General features: G+C 40.5%; 1 protein-coding gene across 1 annotated transcript in view; it reads left to right on the top strand.

Moving 5' to 3' along the window:
• Nucleotides 1-18,815, top strand: part of mahj (LisH and WD40 domain-containing protein mahjong) — a 42,301-nt gene extending 23,486 nt beyond the window's left edge. The window contains 12 exon segments of the mRNA XM_074107617.1: nucleotides 42-248; nucleotides 1,089-1,299; nucleotides 5,032-5,151; nucleotides 7,147-7,238; nucleotides 11,709-11,905; nucleotides 12,590-12,687; nucleotides 13,885-13,962; nucleotides 14,750-14,870; nucleotides 15,560-15,717; nucleotides 17,039-17,120; nucleotides 17,681-17,793; nucleotides 18,714-18,815. Of these exon segments, the coding sequence (XP_073963718.1) occupies nucleotides 42-248; nucleotides 1,089-1,299; nucleotides 5,032-5,151; nucleotides 7,147-7,238; nucleotides 11,709-11,905; nucleotides 12,590-12,687; nucleotides 13,885-13,962; nucleotides 14,750-14,870; nucleotides 15,560-15,717; nucleotides 17,039-17,120; nucleotides 17,681-17,793; nucleotides 18,714-18,788 (1,552 nt within the window). The 3' untranslated portion in view covers nucleotides 18,789-18,815.
• Nucleotides 18,816-22,025: the final 3,210 nt, after the last annotated feature.

Below are 22,025 nucleotides of genomic sequence, written 5' to 3'. Positions count from 1 at the left end.
TTAGAGACACGTTGTATTGTATAGTCTCTTTTGTTTCCCAGGAAAGTGCAAAACCAGTCGTTGAATGTGGGCACGCCGCCGGCGGAGCCGCGCCGCTCGCTCCAGAAGCAGCTGAGCGCGGCGGCCGGCGAGCCGGGGCTGCGCCAGCACCGCGTCACGCTGCACTCCATCATCACCGAGTACCTCTACAACCAGCACGCGCTCTGCAAGAACCCTGTCGTCACCTGCCCGCAGTTCAACCTGTTCGAGTGAGTTGGGTCGTTAAGGTGGGTCCACACGGCACAGACTTTACTCTGCGCAGCGTGTCTGTACAGACTTAAGTCGGTGCAAATGGGACGTGTGGAGGTGAAGTCTCAAGTCTGTAACGACATCTGTGCATTTTTGCATCTGGCATCAAAAACTCGGCGCAGACATGGTTTAAAAGAACAAATAACATGTCTGTATCGTGTGGACGATGCGAGTCGCACATACTTTTGTCCGTGCAACAGTCTGCGCAGCGCAAGTCTGCACCGTCTGGACCCAGCTTTAGGGATGGTTTGCAACCCGTAGCGAATATATTTAATGTGTGAGACAAATTGACGTTCCAAATTAAGAATATGATAAATGATAACCAAGGAATAGAAAAAAATATACCTTGTTTAGAATATTATGGATATAGATTGTACAACAAGTATGTACAACGCGTTCACGTTGTTATACGAACATGTAATGTTATACACTTTGCTTTTCAATTCAATTGCGAGGAAACCAGCGCTGACTCCACCCGAGGAGTCTGCATTTATGCTGAGGCAGGAATATTTCAGGCATGCAACATAGTTATATTATTTTTCACTTCTCATGCTCGTAAAGTTCATGTTTATGCTGGATCTAGGCGACATAAAATGACGTTTTATGCTTTAGTGCATAAAGTAAAATCTTCGTCTAAAACCAAGGTAATACAAAAAAAAAGTTTCTACATATATTTTTTAGTAATTTAAGCATTAAACCCATTTCCCCCTCGATTGTTGATCTATTTTGTTATTGTGTTATTTTACCTATTGTTTGTGAGTCTGGAATGAAGTTTTAAATGTTGAAGGTGTTGTTGTTAGGCCGCACAAGTGCCCGGACCCGCGCGGCGCGGCGTCCGTGTTCAGCGCGGGCGCGGCGCTGAACGTGTGCGCGCGCGCGGCGCGGCGCGAGCTCGGCGTGGGCGGCGGCGGGCGCCGCGCCGACGCGCGCCTCGCGCACTCGCACTTCGCGCACGCGCGCACGCTGCGCCTGCAGGACGACGAGGCTTACTTCACGCACACGATATTCCACGTGAGTGACCGAGACAGACCGCTTCTTTGCGACAAAACTGTGACATCTGAATGAATGAATGAATGAATGAAAGATTTATTAGAAACACACAATGCAACAATATTTTTACAGAAATTACTTAATATAATAGTAGGTAAGTATGTTAATGCCTATTACAGTGTTGACTGTGGTCTCTAAAAGGAGTCCACTCAGCATGTGTCGCCGCAGATAGTGCAACGACGCTGATTTTTCTGGTAATAGCGCAACTTTGGAGATAGCACAGTTTGTCGCAAAGGTGCGAGACGGTGTCGCACGTAGGGACACTACTCGTGAAGCTCTTCGCAGGATTTGTAGCTTTACCTTCCCTTACCTTGCGCTAACGGGGCGTAGTTCACTCGCACCATCATCCACGTGAGTGTTAAGTGTGATAGAGACACAGGCAGAGTGTCGACAGGCGACAGGCTGTGAGGGTGAGGTGACGAGGTGTACTTCAAGCACTTCATCTTCCACGTGAGTGACAGAGACGGTGTGTCGGCAGGCCACCTATACTACGACCATTACAAACGTGCGAACTGAGTCATAAATCATTTTAAAAAGTACCTCTCGCTCGCACTCACAGGCCTTATGGGACTGCCTCCCTAGTGTCACACTACACACAACACTAGGGCAGTCCCATAAGGCCTGTGAGCTCGAGCGAGATGTACCTTTATAATGATTTATGACTCAGTTGGCACGTTTGTAATGGCCGTAGTATAGTGTCTCGACTCGCAAGCCTCTTCGCTGGCTGGAAGGTGACGAGGCTTATTTTACGCACACGATCTACCACGTGAGTGTCAAAGACAGACAGTGTCGACAGGCCGCCAGGACTCGCGAGTTGGGACACTAGGTCCTCCGATACGCGAGTCAGGCTCGTAGCAGGCTGCAAAGTGACAAGGCGTACTTCACGCACACCATCTTCCACGTGAGTGTCTGCACAGACAGGGACAGGCAGAGTGTCAAAACGCGACCAGGACTCGCGAGTCGGGACACTAAATCCTAGTGTCTCGACTCGTGAGGCTCATCGCAGGCTGCGAGGTCGAGGCTTAGTTCACACTAGACGTGTGCGCCGCGCCGACCCGCCGCCGCCGCCGCCATTTTTTCGACGCCGCCGCCGCCGATCAGCGTATCGGCGTAAAATCGGCGCGAGTTCAAAATGTTTTCTATACTGAATTTCTGACTTTCGAAGCATTCTATATTTTACTACAATTAATTATTATTAGTCATTGATTACATCATCATCATCTCAGCCATAGGACGTCCACTGTTGGACATAGGCCTCCCCCGTAGACATCCAGTTGCTTTAGTTGTGAACCCGCGGCTTTAACCAAGTCATCCGTCTATCTCGTTGGTGGACGTCCTGCTGCGCTTGCCGATCCGCGGTCTCCACTCGAGAACTTTTCGGCCCCAACAGCCATCTGTTCTTCGTGCTATATGACCTGCCTATTGCCACTTCAACTACTAATTCGCTTGGCTATGTAGGTGACCCTTGTTCTTCTACGTATCTCCTCATTTCTGATTCGATCCCATAGAGAAACCCCAAGCATAGCTCTCCATAGCTCGTTGAGCAACTCTGAGCCTACGTATTTATAAGGCATATAGTGAAGCACAACGTTTCAGATCCATATGTCATCACTGGCAACACACATTGGTTAAAGACATTCGTCTTCAGACACTGAGGAATTTTGTACGAAAAGATATTGCGGAGTTTCCCGAACGCTGCCAATCCGAGTTGGATTCTACGATTAACCACCTTCACGAAGTTGGACTTATCTAATTGGACGGTTTGTCCTAGGTATCATACGCGTCAACAACTTCAAGAACCGAATTCTTCACCAAAATAGGGGTAGACACCACATGGACATTCGACATGACCTTTGTCTTGCCCCTATGCATTTTGAGGCCTAGGTACCCGTTGGGTTGGAGACTCGATTGAGGCCTTCGAGCATTGTGCATTGTGCTGAGTTCTTCCATCGACTTTGCCATGACCACCACGATATCGTGGAAAACGAAGGTGAGTGATGTAATGTATTCGCCGTTGATATTGATGCGTAGTCCTTTCCATTCCAGAAGCTTGAAGGCGTCTTCCAAAGCGGCAGCAAACAGTGTCGAAGATATGACATATCCCTGTCTTACGCCTCTTTTCAAGGGCATCGCCTTCGAACTCTGTTCCTGTACTCGAACCGACATAGTGGCATTTTATACAAACACTTCAACACTTCGATATATCGATAGTCGATACGGCATCGTTGGAGACTCTAGCACTGCCCACGTTTCGACCGAATCAAAGGCTTTCTGGTAGTCCACAAACGCTAGACATAGCGGCAAGTTATACTCTTCGTTCTTCTGTATGACCTGCCGCAGAATGTGGTCTACGGTAGCCTTTCGGAACCCGGCTTGTTCGGTGGCTGGAAGTAATCGACCCTGCGTTCGAGACGATTTACAATTACCTGGAAAACAGCTTATAAACATGGCTCAACAGCGAGATGGGCCTGTAGTTCTTCAAAAGGGTGTAATCGCCCTTCATGAAGAACAACACACAACGCTCTTGTTCCACGCTTCTGGCGTTGTGCCTTCGAGCAAACGGAATTAAAGAGCCTCTGAAGGACTTTAAGAGCCGTTGATCCACCCGCCTTCATAAGCTCTGACGTAATTCCGTCCTCACCCGGCGCCTTGTTGTTCTTAAGCTGTTTCAGGGCCATCCTTATCTCGTACAGGCTGATATCCGGGATATCTTCTGTAGGTATAGTGTCTGGTCAGTTTTGCTCTTGGGTCTTGAGTCGCCGCGCTGAAAACGGCTTAGTAACCGACTCGTAGAGCCGTCCATAGAACTCCTCGATTTCCCTAACACTTCCGCTTTAGTCCACGCTACACTGCCATAATCTCTCTTCAGTTTTGTCATTTGGCTTTGCCCAATCCAATAGACATATCTCTTGCGAACACTTTAGAGCCTTTATTCCGCTCAATCGTATCTTTAACACGAGCGGAATTAAAGGTACGAATATCGTGTCGCAAGGATTTCGAAATTTGTCTATTCAGCATCATCGGGAGACTGCAGTCGAAGCGAGCGTCGTTCAGCCATAAGGTTACTCATACATACATAGGATATACTCCGGAGAGTTTCCAAGTTCTACTGGTACGGTATCGGTGATAGAGAAGAAGAAAAATGTCCCGTTTAAGAAAATTATATTTGTCCGTGACAATTACAGCCGCTGCAAGGCGTCAATTAAAGCTTCATTGTCTATGTCTTAGCACGGAGGTCGCTACAGTTGATATGTTTCGTGCTTTTTTACATTTTATCTAATTTTGTTATAAAAAAATATTTAAATTCTCCGCGCCGAAATCACGCCGAAAACACGCCGCCGCCGCCGATTTTTGACCGGCGCCCGCCGCCGTAGATTTTAGCATCGGCGCACACGTCTAGTTCACACACACCGTTTCCGACGTGAGTCATAAAGCTAGAGCCCGACCGTGACCATACCTCATAATTTAATCTAGTTTTGCCACACCAATGGAATTTCATAAATTTGATCTGTATACGTACAGTCAAGGAAACTGAATCACGAACCAGGGTGGAATCTTTGTGCTACTAATGTCATGTTGACATCCCATACATTTGCCAAACAAATCATAGCGAAATAGATTATGAAAAGGTTATTTTATGATTTAGTTTCCTTGGATGTAACATTGATTTATGCACGTATATTTATTTTATAGCCGACGCAACAGCAGCTCCTAGCAGCGACATCGTCGGGCGACATCCGGTTATTCAACTTGTTTAGCGGAGCCGAAGAAAACTCCTATCAAGTTCACGAGTCCTACATATACCACATGCAGGTAAGCTATACTCGGAAGAGGAGATTCCCAATCTTTTTTATCAAAACGAAATCTAAGATTTTAAAGGGAAAAAGATTTCTAGTGCGTCGGATGAGAGAATGAGGGCTATCGCGTATGAATTCGCCGCTAGAGGCGCTAGTGTAGCGTGAGGTCTCCGAAATGTCAAATCTCGTAGTGTTTAGGTGACCTACGCGGGTTTATTTATAAATAGAATAATTTTGTGAATATTTTGCAATATCTGGAATTAATTATGGCAAATATGCGTTCCGGGGCAATAAATGTCTGTGTTTTGAGACAGTTTTGTCTTTCGGAAACCTTTGTCCTCCCTTTTTTCCGAACAAAACGGGGACTATGCAACACTGTGGCATGCTCGACATTTTTATGGTACGGTTTTAAGGTGTATTAAATATGATTTTAATCTAAACTTTGTTTTCACGCCCGTAATAACAGACTTTGAAAGCCATACTTAAAAACCTCACGCAACAGTGCGCCATCTAGTGAGACAAAAACGATAGCCCTCATTGGGTTGGTTGTTGTACCTGAAGTAAATATTTATTTAATTGTACAGTTATATTAAAAGTTTTATTGATGTTACAGATGTATAAATTTGTCCATGACGCCTTGTAAAGGCACACACAACAATACTTATAAACTAAATATACTACTTTAATTTACGTATATAGTGCTTTATACTTTCGTTATTTAGAGATTAATTTACTGTATATATAATAGTAGGTTATTGTCGTGGCCTGGAAGTAGGCAATTGCTGGCTGAGTATGAGTATTAAACGGTCGAGCTTGCGAGTCCGTTTAACTAATACGAAGCCAGCAATTGCTATTCCAGCCGAGACTAATATAAAGCTTTTCTCTAAAATGGTGAATACTTCTGAAATAGAATAAACTTTTTCTCAAAATATATTATACGTAAAATTTAATTTATTCCAATATTTTTTCTTATACTTTCCCGCCTTTTTTCATTAAAAATAAAATGCAGGTGTATTTTTCCACCGAAACACCACAAGCTATTTCAGACCTAATAGAAAAGTCCGAGTTCCAACAAAAATCTGATACCGGCCATTAGACTTGGCTGTATACGATTTGTGCCAACATTTCCATGGCCTTTTAACTTAAAAAAAATGTGACTGATTGCAGGCGCGCTAATTCATTATTGTCGAGCTAGCGCGCCTGCAATCTTTTTAACTTTTTAATTTTTCGCTGACCATAAACTATGCACTTCACCTTCTGATATGTAAAGAATAATGTCAACTTTTACGGTCATTTTTGAGTAAAACATTATAATAGAACAGCCTTCTTGCCTAAATAAATGTTCGGGACCATTTTTGATTATTACTAAGTTGGATTTTGGTATCAACAATTTGTTCCTAAATAACTTGTATAGCGTGGGGTACGCCACAATAGTGAGAATTTGTTGTGCTAACGTTCTGCTAATAAAAACAAATAATATTTGAAAAAATAAAAATCGATGTACATTGTACATTTCTTACGACTTTGTAATGCGATTTGGAACGTATAGGCGACTTATGGTTGTTGCGATGTTTGGATGGCACGATTGGGGGCGACGTGATGAATATGGTAGCACAGTCAGAGCGTATAGCCAAGATATGCGGGTTCCAATCCCGTCCAGAACCTTTGTCGTCCTTAAAGCCGCATTCAGATTTGTGTGTCGTGTTGTTGTGATGCTCTCTGTCGTGATGGCTACTGTTCACATTTATGTGACGTGTTATGAAGAACACTGGCGCGTGCACACTAGTCCAACGCGTTGTGTCGTGTCGCTGCGCCGCCCCCCGCACCTCACCCGTTCTGACGCGGACCGGGGTAGCTTGTGATGCGACAACACAAGCCGTCACAACACACTGCATCAGATAAGTGTGAACGCAACCATATAAAGTGTATGAAACCGATACCGTTCTGACGCGTCACGACACAACACGACACATAAATGTGAATGTGGCTTAATCGTTGTTCTTTTGTTTAGGCGAGTCGAGACGGCCTCTTGCTGCTAGCGTCAGCGACCACTACGTGGCGGCCGCTCTCCGCACTGTGGAATATGAAGGAGTTCGAGCAAATGTGAGTCGCCGTTGTATTTCGTATAGATTTTATTAGTCAGGTAACATTTTGAGATTCTACGCTAAATCTATTTTGTTTTAAGTGGAAGTTAAATTTATTTCTAAAGTAAACGTGTATGTTCTATTCTATATATAGAAACTATGGCCCTTATATTTTGTTGAATCCCTGTATGTAATATGTTTCAAATGGTTATTTTTATGTTTACATGACATTTTGTACTCGTATTTATTTTCATCGTGATAAAATAAAAACCCTTTGTATACCCAGCGGCACAATATTTGGCCCACCTTTCATACAAAATTACATTTGAGGGCCAGATTTTTTGCCGCGCAGTATATTACTATTGTTTGTGAGAATTATTGGTTAGTGAAACGAATGGGCTATGCGGTTGATCGCGCGGTTTTAGCGCGCCGTCCCTCTTCAAAGTATCGTTTGAGAAAGAGATAGCGCTAAAACCGCGCGGTTAGCCGCACAGTGCGTACGTAGCCTAAAGGAGCGGACACACCGCTGCTTAAAAAACGGCGACGGTACGGATTCGCAGTGACGCATCGTATCCACACCGCTGCTTAAGAGGCGACCTACGCCAGTCACTGCTATTTTTAAACAGACGTGGTATAAATTGGTGTACTTCGTGGCAATAAAAAAATATTACGATATCTTGATCGTATTCCTGAGTTAGTCGTTGCTTTCAAAACACGTTTAAACTAATTTGGCTCGATAGATTTTATTGCCAAAGTGAGCTCTTACTTTGATTTAGAAACCAAAAATACTCCGTTATTTATAAAGACACTATAATCAAATTACTAAGTCTGATTTACAAACAAAACGTAATAATAATATCTGTCGTGTTATTTCTTAAATCTAAATCGTAATTTTTTGCATTTATTTTATTTCCAATTTTTGATGAGCAAAGACTTACGCCACGCCGACGACATATTGCTTCTCTGTCACTTCAACGCAGAGAAACAGTGAGCGCTTAGGTGCTCTGCCTGATTGACCTGCGTCGCTTTTCTCCACAAATTCATTTACGAAAAAAAACTTTTACATTTACACTTCTTTCATAACACTCAATCTATGAGTAAGGAAATTATTATTAAATTACGTTATCACTGTATTTTGGGTATTTAAGGTGTTTAGGATAGTCAACACCGAGAAATAAATTAAATAAAGCACAAAAAAAACAAGAAGCCCTCATACTCGTACAATGACAGACAACATGTCAGAAGATGTCAGAAGTTGTAAAGTAGTGTGTTGTTTATTACAAGAATTAGGTAAGTACAGAAATTGGTTAGTAGTCTAAATAGTTTTATTGGCTCCATATTTGTCTATTACTTATAAACTGATAACTACCATAGTAGGAATATAGGACATGTGTTCAAACTTAATACGTGTCTGATACGAGTATATAGCCTACCCAACGAAGACCAAAAACTGCCTCTCCGGGGAAATCTCGCGTATAAGTCAATTTTGGCATAGTTGTAGGGGATGTGTTTAAGACACATACTAAAAGTAGGTACTGATGGGTGGGGGTAGAGCTAACGGGTGGGAGGAGTTTGTGTAAAAGTCCCATTTAGTTTTCGTAAATAACTCGTAAACCACAGCAAAAAATGTTCTAAAACATAAGTAATCTACATAAAATTCTCTACAAAAAAAATTCTAAACATTTTTTTTAAGTATGGCGATGGATGGATGTTTGTTACTCTTTCACGTAGAAACTACTGAACGGATTTGCATGAAATTTGCCATACAGGTAATAAATACCCTGGATTAACATGTTCTACAGTAAAAAAACGCACTGAGTCTCTGAACCAGATGATGATACATCTACACTACACAAGCACTATTTTAGTACAGTAAGTACCTACATTATTTTGAGACACCACTAAATAACATGACTTATATAAAACAAATATTTACTTTATTAATCGTTGGGTAAAGTAACTTATTGATTGAATTTTATAACGGGCAAAGTTATTTAGACCACATTGCCCACATGCGTTATAATAGTAGAAAAAGTTCTCACTTACAGGTTCAAATACTGCACTTTGTGCTTTTGTATTAGTGTTAATAAATATCCTTCTTTCTTTCTTTATACGTAATTTCTCCACTCTTGGAACTCCAGTTTTATAAATCTAAAGTACAATTAAAATAGTAAATAATTTATTAATTCAGACAAAGTGATTGCATTTAGTCGTTAGGTAACAGTTCATAGTTTAGTTTTCTAGTAAGCCGTCCTTTTATCAAATGGCACAGTTTTTCTGCGAGTACTCGTATCTCCAAGAATATTTATGTTGAGTATGAATATCCTACTTGTGTCAGTTCTTGACTTTTGTTTTTTTTAATGTATTTATTATCAGTATGTAATCAAGCGATTTGTTGCAAATTTTAAAGTTGTTCTTTATATAGATTTACATCGCCACTCAAAAATCATATAAATTTAAAAAAATACCAAATAAAAAGACACATTTCTTTATTTGGTTTTGAAGTAGTGACACCTCTAACTTTTTTCTAAGAATTAACCATACATTGACCTACTACTTGCCGAAATATCAAAGTTTTGTAGGTGGTACTTCCTATTAAAAATAAGGGACATACGTGGCATAGTTCTGTATTCAATCGGTGTTTTTAGTGTCATATACAAACTGTTGTTGTTATAATTTGTTATTGGTTATTAGCGTTTTACTCATAAATATGATAAAATTATTAGAAAACTCCAACATAATATAGAGGTGTTTGTATACATACGACATTGATAGAACACTGATTGAATACAAATTGCTGATTTTTGACAGGACCCCTGTCCCTGTTTGGAGTAACGCCTGGAAAATTTTGATATTTAGGCAAGCAGGCGAGAAAAAATCTAGAAGTTGACACCTCTGTCATGCTGAGGATGCTGGTCTCTTTTTCTGGTTTTTCTGTGCATCTATATTTCAGTTTGTATTTTCCTACCTACTATGGCCTTGTTGTAACAGGATCATAGCGGGTAATATTTGGAATTGGAACTAATATTGACACAAAAGTACATTGTGCATTAAGGGCTGTAAAAGGGGATTATTAACGAGAGTCTATTAGAAGCCTGAGCTTAACTGACTTCAGAAAAAAGGAGGAGGTTATCAATTCGGTTGTATTTTTTATGTTGGTTCTGAATTTTGGGCAAAAAACCTTCAACTTTGCCTTAGGGCCATTTTCTTATAAAATCGATTGTCACGAATGAGTATTTTTTGTTCAATAAAGGGCTTATATAACTCTCTATTCTAACATATAAAAATAACAGTTATCAGAGCAAAGTACAATGTTTATTTTGTGTTTATCAAAATTTAAGTTTGTAAACGTAAGTGCTTTATAAATTATAAACGTGGGTAATTTTACTCAATATAATGTCCACTTGTGATTGAAAAAATTGCCCGCCAGGCAATGTTATGTCCTTTGAATGTTTTATCCGACTGTACGAAGCAAATGAGGTTTTTGGTTTTCAAATAAAAAATCGATACCTATCTGCAAATGGATCCATATTTTAGTGTATACCTACCTAAATGAGTATAGGTATTATAAGTTATCTTCAGTTTTGTCTACATTTTGAGAAATATATCTTGCTTAATTTTTAATATTTTGATATAGGTATTTCTCTAGCAAGAAATTACTAATACACTTTTAGAAATGTAGGTGTATTTCATAGGCCATAGTTAAATTAAAGTGTACCTAAGAAAATAAAAGTAAGGTGAACTTTAGTATTGTGTCACCCGAAAGACGTCCACTGCTGGACATAATAGGCCTCTCCCAAGGCTCTCCACTCAGACCGGAGTACAATAAAGAGTCATTGTATTGTATTGGAATGCAGCTTTGAAAATACTCATAATAACCGAATTTTCACATTTTTCGTAATTTTGGCGATTTCAAGTTAATAAAAACGAATTACCTAAGTACCTAAGTACATAAAATTGAATCAGTTTGAACGTGGGAAATTGTAACGTCATAGCCTTGTCATAGCAGTCAGTCTATGACGTATTCAATACAAACTCCATAACAAACGATCGTTTTGACATTTCTGATAAACTTTAGCGGTACCGTATTTCGCCGCGCTGCGCGCGAAAACGCGTCGCTGTCAGATAACGCCTACGAACAAATCGCGGTTGCACGCGATCTATCTCAGAGGGGTCGCGGGGGTGAGGTACAAAACCGCTCGCGCAGTTTGGCGTGGGTGGACTCTTAAAATACGCAAACGGTGCGGAATCGCTGTGACGTGCCGTAAACGTCACGACTTTTGTTCGGTAAAGACCTGACGTTTACGGCACGTCACTGCGATTCCGTATTTTAAGCAGCGGTGTGGAGAGCATACGATAAAAACGGTGCGCATACGGTGCGTCACTGCGATTCCGTGCCGTCACCGTTTTTTAAGCAGCGGTTTGACCGCACCTTTAGTCGTGTTAACAACAGTATCGGCCGGGGATAATTCAAGAAGGCTCTCCCCAGGTTCCAGCTAGACAACGAAGAATACGTGGAGTTCTCCAAAATGTCCGACGACCGCATCATCGGCACCAAAGGGGAGACGGCGACGATATTCGACACGCGCACCGGCCGGGAGCTGCTGACCCTCAGCCCTTCCATCAGCAACCAGTACGCTAAGAACCGGGCCACGTTCAACCCTACCGATGAGCTGGTGTTGTCAGGTACGCTTGCCAAATTTGTTTATATTATACTAAGGGGCTGTTTCACCATCCACTGATTAGTGTTAAGTGTTACGTTAATGTGATGCCGTCTCTATTTATTTTGTTCGAATAGACGGAGACGGCATCACATTTAACCGTCGGTTAACACTATTCAATGGATGGTGAAACAGCCCCTAAGTGTTATTTTGATTTCCGTTAACTTTTAAGGGAAAATTCAACAGGTCAAGTGAATGAAAAAAACAGTGTACAGAGTGTTCGGGAGGGATCCAAATAATTTTGCCGGCGTGTTCCTGCCCATGTTTAGAAAATAAAATGTCGTGAATGTTGTAAAATGTATAAGCTGTATTCGGCTTAGTTTTCGAGTAATTAATAATTCTTGTTTTGAAAATTCCCGTATTTGCGAGACCGACACAATACCATAACGCAGACTGCATAAATAAAGTTCATTCCTGACACTAGCATTGTTTATGTGGAAAATTTCCCACCAATAAGTCAAAATAATAAATAAATAATAGATAATCTAAAAGTTCAATCGCAACATCCAGATATTGGTGTCAATTGTCCCATGATATTCTTTATCTACAAGTGGTCGATTTTTTGACATTGTTAAATAAATGTTGACTTTGACTATTATTACTTTACTATCATTATTTAGGATGTCTGACATTAGCATGTTGCTTGCAGACGGCGTGCTGTGGGATGTCAACTCCGGCAAAGAGATACACAAGTTCGACAAGCTAAACCAAACGCACAGCGGGGTGTTCCATCCCAACTCACTAGAAGTAAGTGCTGTCAAAGATATCTTTACACTTTTATCTTGTCGCTGTCACTTCATGCTTGAACTTTTGTCACAGAATAACTAATAGTACTACCGTAGCTTTTGTGTGAAATTCTAAGATGGCATGAAATTTTAAGAACGACCTTCACTTGTCTGTTTATTAGTTTAGTTTAGTTTATTTATTCACTCAACATTACAATTACATTACATAAATACATTAAGTCAGATTATATAAGAATTTATGCTGAGATCGTCAAAATTTGTAAAAATAAGCAAATATAAAAAACAATCAATAAAATACAACGTCAAAATAAATTAAATTCGTCCTCAAGGGGAGTTGTCAAGAAATCAAATTATTAATTATGTCAATGAAAAGTAACTAAAACTATAAATAAATGGTATCTCAAATAGGGATCGTCATAACAAAATAAATTTACTTAAAACATATTTACAAATATTCAAATAATGTCAAGAAAAGATTATTTCCGAAAACTCACTTACAGAATACAGAGGGTTATCCATCAAAAGGCTTTTCACCCGGCGACCGAATGCCTCTTCGCTCAGGTCTTTTATTTCGGCTTTGGATAAACTGTTTGAGATTTTTGCTAGTGCTGCATTCTGACGGCAGAACATTGTAAAGGTTGCCTGGAAGCGATAAGGCCGCCTATTGCCTACCTTAGAAAATCTCTATGTATATACTTGTGTTCTCTGTACTGTTTACTGTATTGGTGTGCAATAAAGAGTTTGTATTGTATTGTATTAATATTCCCTATTGTTAACTTTCTCATACAAAATAGTGACTATTATGTAAAACTAGTCGTTACCCGCGACTCCGTCCGCGTCGAATGCGGTTATCGCTATCCCGCGGGCACTATGCAATTTTCCGGGTTAAAAATTATCCTATGTCCTTCCCCAGGACTTAAACTATCTGTATACCAAATTTCACCTAAATCGGTTCAGCGTGATGAAGTAACAAACAAACAGACTTACAAACTTTCGCATTTATAATATTAGTGTGATATTATGGTAGGTCATTTTTGTAGTTTAAGGCCCAGATAAATTAGCGTTGCAGCTTTTGACGTTGTTCAGCTATCTGGCAATAGATGGCGCCACAAACAAGTGGCTATAATTTGTACGATGTCAAAAGTGACGAATGATAAAGAATCGTATACGCATAATAATGTAATTTTTTATTTTACAGGTCATATCAAATACAGAAGTGTGGGATCTAAGAACATTCCATCTACTAAGAACAGTGCCCACTTTAGACAAATCAGAGGTAAGCAATATCCCAAGACACAGAGAGAGACTAAAATCCACCTATAGAATTGCACAAAATGACCGCTCCTCCTCCGTGGACAGGGAGTTGGTAGTTTAAACCCTTCAGACGCACATTGACCAATACGCATAATTAACGATGAAAATAGAATCATCAATACCAACCGGTAAACCGTTTAAACATTCATACAAAACCGGGAACCGGAGCCAGAGGCAATACGGTATTTGACTATTTTGTATATGTCTTATAAATTAAAACTACACAATGCCTGTTATCGAATAGAAAAACAATTTTTAAGCTACTTTTACAAATAACAAAGTTATAAAGGTTTGAAATTCAAGATCGTCACACGCCAGTACCGCCATAATTGCTGCATAGAGAAAAGCGTTTGAGAAAGAGACAGGTATATAGATTTTTCAAAAAATCACTATAAATCCAATTTTCTCGCTGCACTCCGTTCATTGGAAGGCTTTAGGCTGCCTGTACCAATGTACTTCAAGGTAAGGCCTTGATAATAAGCTATTTATAAGAAAACTAGCTTTTGCCCGCGGCTCCGCCCGCGTGGTATTCGGTTATCGCGCGCTGTTCCCTCGGGAACTGTGTATTTTTCCGGGATAAAAGTAGCCTATGTCACTCTCGGGCCCATAAACTATCTCTATGCCAAAAATCACGTCGATCCGTCGTTCCGTTACGGCGTGAAAGACGGACAAACACACAAACATTCAAACACACTTTCGCATTTATAATATTAAGTATGGATGATGAACGCCGTTTTCGTACGTTTTAGGTGATCTTCAACCCGAACTGCTCTGCTATCTACGCGGTGTGTTCGGACCAGGACTCGGAGGAGCGAAGCCAGTTCGACACCAGTTTCAAAACGCTGGATCCGTTCGACTACTCCAGTATAGGTCAGTGACACACTTGTTCATAAACGGTTACTGGCTTTGTTGTAAAACAAGAATGACACGTACTTTCAATATCAAAATGTCATATGTCAGATTGCGGGTCCAAATGGAATTCCGTAGTACAATCCACGCTTAAATTAAGAAGAATTCTAATCCTCACAGAATAAAATACTACTTGGACCGTTTACGTTGTACTTCTAAAGTCAAATGAAGGTCACTGCTTATGTTTTATGCCATGAACAGGAAACAAATTAAAAATCATTTATCTCAATTCAATATTACTCGTACGTTGTAAGAAAAAAAGACAACCCCGATTAGGGAGTTCAAAAAAAAAGTATACCTTTTCTTTCAAAATGTATTTAATTTTTTTATACATATTTTATGAGTCAGTTTTGTGACGCCCATACTACTACTACGTCACAAAACTGTAATATTTCTTGGACACTTTTTTAAACTATCGTAATCGATTGTGCTCTTGATTCTGAGTAGTAGAAACCATATTTTTTCCAAAATAAAAAAAGAAAGGGCACACTTTCTTTGAAAACGCCGATTAACAATAAACATTTTTCTGTGCAACTGTATCACTGTAGTCTAGTTAACACAAATCAATGGATGGTGAAACAGCCCCTTAATAGTGAATTGGTCCAAAAAATTTTTTTTTTCAAAATTTTTGTTTAACTCTTCGTTTGCAGCTACTATCGACGTGAAACGAAACATTTACGCGTTAAGCGTGAACCGGTACGGCACGCAGATCTCGGTCGTCGAGAACATGGGCGACTTTGACCAGATGCAGGAGTCCGCCGTCAAGATATATGACGTGGGACGGAAGCGCGACCACGACGATGACGCCGTACGTACACTCATAATAATTATGCTAATAATACTAACAAAAATCCTCTCTAATATTGTTTAGAATATTTTGTACAAATGTGGGTATCCATATCTACACCAACCCACTTTAATTTTAGGTATTATCTAACGGCACAGAATAACTAATAGTGCTACCGTACAGAAGGGACTCTCTCGAACAAAAGTCAAGTTTAGGTATAAATCGTTACCTACTCTTACGACTTGCACGCGAAATTGAAACTTATCATGTTATAAAAGCGTTCATATTCCGTTGGGCACTGTTCCCACCGAGCACAGGGTTCCCACTCGCCGATGAATAAAGTTAACAGTGGGTATTAATATAAATTCAATAAACCTTTGATAAATAAGTAAATATACTTTAACATAAATGACAACAAAGCATGATAAACAATGATAATAACCTACTTATCTACCTACTACTCGTACCTTTGCCTACTACAGATTTCCGTATTGGCGAAACCATGTCTTAATATTATTTGTGACCAACCAATTAAAGAATTTTATCACTAGATAACTACTAGTACCAGGCACTACTACTAGGCAGGGACTTGGGAAATTAGAGAAGTAAAGAGAACGACATTTCAATATCTTTCGGAATGTTTTAAAATGATAATTCCGATTTATTTTATCTTCTTTTTATTAATACATCCGTAAACACAACAATATAACTTACACGAGATATATCGTTTCGAAGTCATTGTTGCAAAATAAAATATGTGGGCATCTACACAACACGTGCCACGCATTCAGCTCCAGCCTGTGAGCCGAGCGGCAAGGCGGCAACCCACTGCCGTGCGCCTAATGATTAGGCGCGCCGGCCGAACCTACCTAAACTGCAGAGTGTCCAAGCCCTGCTAACGGTGGCATCTTTATTGGTTAATATTAGTTATAGGTTAGATCTAAGTTAGATTGTACCGTTTGTGCCCAAATAAACATTAAAATAGCCATAGCACTAATGAGAAGGTTAGTGAGAAAGTTTAATTTATTGCGGAGGTCCGTATCATTTAACTAAAAACAATTACTTTGCTCACCCCCGACCTTACGATAGCAACGTCTATGCAACAAATGTGTGTTCATGCAGCTCCTCCACCTCCACGCTGTAGGAACACACACAAATGTTACCATCGCCCACCACCGTACACTAACGCATTTCAAACTCGACCTGAGTTCATTCTCAGAGCAACATATCGTTCACCTTGCTACCAGATGTTACATTAATAAAATAACCAATATTTGTAATAAGTATTAGTGAAAATAACGAAGGTGTCGAACAATATAGTTGTATTGATTGTTTGTTGCAGGATGAAGAAGAGGAGGACGATATGGCGGGCGGCTCCGAGAACGACGACGGCTCCGACTCCGGCTCCGATAACGACGAAGAAGGTGAGCACCACTATTAAAAAAAAATGAGCATCATACAATTTTTGTAAGTTCTGATTTGTGGTGTGCAATCCTACTCATACTTATATTATAAATGCGAAAGTTTGTGTGTGTGTATGTTTGTTACTCCTTCACGCTACAACGGCTGGACGCATTTAGATGGAATTTGGTACGTAGATAGATGGGCGTCTGGAATAACATAGGCTACTTTATTTCCTGATATTCCCACGGGATAGGCATAAAATCTCGAAATAAAAACCGCTGGGTTTAGAGTCATGAAATTTGGTATGTAGCGACGTCTGGAATAACACTTCCCACAGGATAGGGATAAATATTGCAATTTCTGGGTTTAGAGTAATGTAATTACTAATTTTGGACAGTTGTTCTTGACACAACCTCAATGAAGACCACGATCGAAATTTTGGGAATTCCCAGAGGAATTTTGTAAAATTCCGGAATTTAAATTATAACTATCAGATCGAATAGTTTAAGCGTGCAAAGCAAAGGGTAGACTCTTGTCAATAATATTTGTACTGTATTGTATGGTGTGCGTTTGTGTGCAGCGTCTAACCTGCTCCGCAACGCGGTGATGGGGCTGCGCGGGGGCAGCTCGGGCGAGAGCTCGCAGGACGGCGAGGAGCGCCCGCGCAACCGCCGCCGCCTGCGCCGAAGACAGGTAACACCAACACCCACTATAGGGAACATTACTCTGCAGTTTTCTGCCGTCAGAGTGCAGCACTAGCACAAAACAATAAACAGTTTTTGAGTATCTTATGTACGTCATAATATCATATTATTTCAATAAAATTTTTGGAAATACAGGGATTCCGGGGTCATGAGCAGGAGTGAAAGGGGTGATGAGGAGATTCACACTGAGCAACTTTTACTATGGGACCAGCCACGAAAAGGCAAAAAAAAATCTGCTGTTCCATACATTTCGGATAGTTAGCGATCAATTATCTCTTGATTATATGGTTTTTTTTTGCCATTTCGTGGCTTGTCCTATAGTAAAAGTTGCTCAGTGTGAATCTCCCCATCACCCCTTTCACTCCTGCTCATGACCCCGGAATCATCCAGTATAGCTCTATCTTTATTATCGATGTAAATATAATGTTATTTTGTTACTAATAAATATGTCATGATTCTATGGTTACTAATACTCTTTGGCCATGATCCGTCATGGCGACAAAATATAAAGTGAACTGACGTTGTCATGGCGGTTTGCGCTAGTGTCGCCCCCTGCACAGAGCTTTTCCTAATATGCCCTATTGGAACGGGAGGGAGGACTAAGGCGATGTTTGTTAACCTCGGGTAGTCGGGTCGCGACCTGAGTTTGGGCCCTGAGGCCTTATTTGTCCAACGCACTCAGAATCACTATCGTTTTCATCATTTTCTATTTTGTCACACGATATACGATGAGGATAGAAGGGCATCGTGAATATGGCCACCAGCGCTTGACAATACGGTCATTATTCCTAAAAAGCGAGGAACGGCCATCTCTTAATTTTTATTTGCTAACGTTTAGTGGAAAGGCTTTGCGTACTTTGCTCAAGTTCAAATGCAAAATGTATTATTAATTTTGTTATTTTTTTGCAGGCGGCGGAAGGACAGAGCAGCGACAGCGACGGCGACATGGACCTCGGCGACATCATCGAGTTTGAGCTCGACTAGCGCACAATAAACGAGTCCACCACTCAATGCCGCCTTATTACACCCAAACCCCATCTCTTTAGGGCCTACGCTGGCACCGGGGTGTGCACGGAGCGATAAGGCCTATTGGAAAAAAGTATGCGCAGCTCGGAAGTGCGCGCGTCCCGTGCGACGGATTTTCCCCGCAGGCGTGTGCTTACGCCGTGCCAGGTAGCGTAGGTCCTTAGTCCGGTTCGGACTTGGTTACGAATTTACAGTACAAGGCGTAAATAGGTCAAAGTGGCAACTGGGAAAATTAAATCGCTTACTTACTAGTTACTAAAAAGCGATTTAATTTTCCGAGTTGCCACTTTGACCTATTAACGGTTTCTTGGCAGGCGAAATATCGCTAAATAGCGTCAGTATCGTGAGCTCCGTTTGACGTGACGGTCTTGCTTGCACAAATTTCGCAGTCCCGGAAAAACTATTGGTATATAAAGAAACCAAAGGTCTTCCCGAGGGATGACCAAAAGTTGCTTTTCTATTCTAAAAATATAGATTAACATGGTTTCCGAGGGATATGAAATTAACTCCTGAATTAAACTTGCACTAGCAATTTGAAAAAAAAAGTATCTACGAGCGTCATCCACTGTAGCACAAAAAAGCAGTTTTAAAACATTCTACGCCGATACTTTTTACGCGCAGGCTGATGTGAGCACCATCTATCGTATTTTTTGTAAACTACATGAGGCAATTTATATTTTTGATAAAAGAGTCCTCTAGCGGATAAGATGTGAACTAAGATGAATGCTACTTGTCATTGAAACTACGCCATCTTGTAGATTAAGCATGAACTATACAAGTGATAGTTGTGCAACAAGTTTTAGTTTTCCTTAGTACAGCGACTGATCACTAGATGGCTCTTACAATAAATTTGCAATTTAACATATCACGCCTAGTTCTGGTAAGATGAAATTGCGCCATCTTGTAGATTATGCATGAACTATTACAGATGATGGTTGTATGACAAATTTTAGTTTTCTTTAGTACGGCTATTCATCACTAGATAGCTCTTATAACAAATTTGCAATTTAACGTGTTACGCTTAGTTCCGCTTCTGATCAAGAGATTTCCTTGTGATGCTTAGTTAACCGAAATGCTTATTTGATTTATTGACTAAAAATAAAAGAAACGAACTTAATTATGTATAATAAATACTATCTAACATCCAAAACTAAAACTATATATAAACTAAACTATGTTACAAAATAAAAATGTCATCCAAATTCTCTGAACTGTTATTCCTAATCTTTGCGAGAGGTATATGCCAGCCCTGGGGTCGCCTGAGGCCAAAACCAGAAGAGTAATTACGATAAGTCCTTGATAAAAAAAATAGTGTCTTCCGACCATGGTCCCATTGTCTCGAAAGCAAGCGCCGCAAACTCATGATAGTTTGTTAAAGCTGAGTATTTGCGGCGCTTGTTTATCTGAGCCTGTTCAGTAGCCGCCCCAGCTCTGAGCGCGGTGCTCTGGATCTGAGACGCGGCAAGAGCGTCGACACACGTCGCGTCCCACACCAAAGTTCGTCCCAAAGTCCAAGGCACTAAGGTGGCACCACCCGGCTTTTTTCCGTCGTCCCTCAACAAACCACACGGCTCTAGAGTTGCTGGTATTGCTGGGTAGTGAGGGCCCGACGGATGAGGTCGCACAATTTCGATATAAGCGGCCAGCACTTCTTACACAAGACAAACCGTGGCGGCCTAGATGATCCACTTCCTTACACACTGGCATCGGTGTGGCTCACAAACTCTGGCCCCCAAGCGCAAGCAGACAGCTATGCGCAAGTGCGCTGGATCTAGCATAGTGCCCAAGTTCGTAGACGGTAAGGCATGCAGCCAATGACCTGACTCCCTTTCCGAAACAGCAAGAATTCTTGCTCGGTTGGCGGCATCTGGGGACTGAAGAATTAGCCGATTGTGAACTAGCTTTACCGCTGGCAGATCCCATAATCGTTGCATACACGCGTTGGAGCCTGTCGGGGCATCTTCTCCAGGGCACAAGGCGCGCCAAACCTCCGTAGCCTCCGTCAAGTACGGGCCACCAACATCAACAGAGTTGGAAACGTTTAGAATCTGTCTGATGAGTGGCACCGAACTGTTAACGGAGGATAAGAAGGCTGGACGCTGTGCTTGAAGTTGTTCTTAAGCCAAGCCTGCCCAATTTTATTGGAAGTGAACCTTGGGCCCAACAGCGATCGTCAAAGGTACTGTTTAGTATTTTCGACACGGTTTCTCGCAGGAGGGCGTCAATGTCTTTAATGCTAACCATTATTTTTAATAACAATTCGACAAAGACCTTGATGAACGGTGGCAAAAATAGAACTAACGTGTCTGCACTTCACTTTTTACAGTTCGTCGTTAATGGTCGGCAACGCACCTGTGATTCCCCTCGTGTTGCGGGTGTCCATGGGCGACGGTGATCGCTCTCCATCAGGTGACCCGTCTGCTTGTTTGCCCCCTCTTATAAAAAAATAATAATGTCGCTGTTTATATCTTTTGTTCGTGGTTTTTAACCGACTTCAAAAAAGGAGGAGGTTCTACGTTCCACTGTTTGTATTTTTTTTTATTTAGTTTGTATGTTTGATTAAAGCACTAATTATATTTATTATTGTCATTGAAGTAAGTGTACAAAAAATAAAAGACATTGTTAATGTATTATGTTCATTTAATGCACTTTATTATTATTTCGTATCATAAATAATATGTTTGGTATATCACAATTTGTTTGTTCGTTACTTGCCGAATTACGTAAATACATTTTTAATTAGATCATATAAGTACCTAGTAGGAAAAATAAAGTAAAAAAATAAATTGCTACAATTACAAGAAGTCTATAAAATCTTAACATCTACTTATAAGTCGAAATAATTGTCTCAAATTATATTTTTTTACGTTAAATTCAAAATAAATAGTTGGTTAATGATATTTATTTATTACGACGATGAACCCATCTTTACTGTTACCGACTAGGAGACTCCGTAACCATGGCACTTTATTCACAAAACCTTTTAAAATGAATTCATTTTCTTATCTTGAGAGTAACACTTATTTAACCTAAAATTGAATTTTTTCATCATGGAGAATCATTATGACCATAAAATACAATTCTGCTGCTAATCGCCATTGACATCAATATTAAGCTTTATTTTGATGACAAAAAGTAATATTTTAGGTTAGAATATTGTTTTGAACATGAAACTACCGTGAGACTCACTCATAT

This window comes from Choristoneura fumiferana, chromosome 26 (assembly GCF_025370935.1).
Source record: "Choristoneura fumiferana chromosome 26, NRCan_CFum_1, whole genome shotgun sequence".
NCBI lineage: Eukaryota > Metazoa > Arthropoda > Insecta > Lepidoptera > Tortricidae > Choristoneura > Choristoneura fumiferana.
This window is presented reverse-complemented; position numbering and strand designations above follow the sequence as displayed.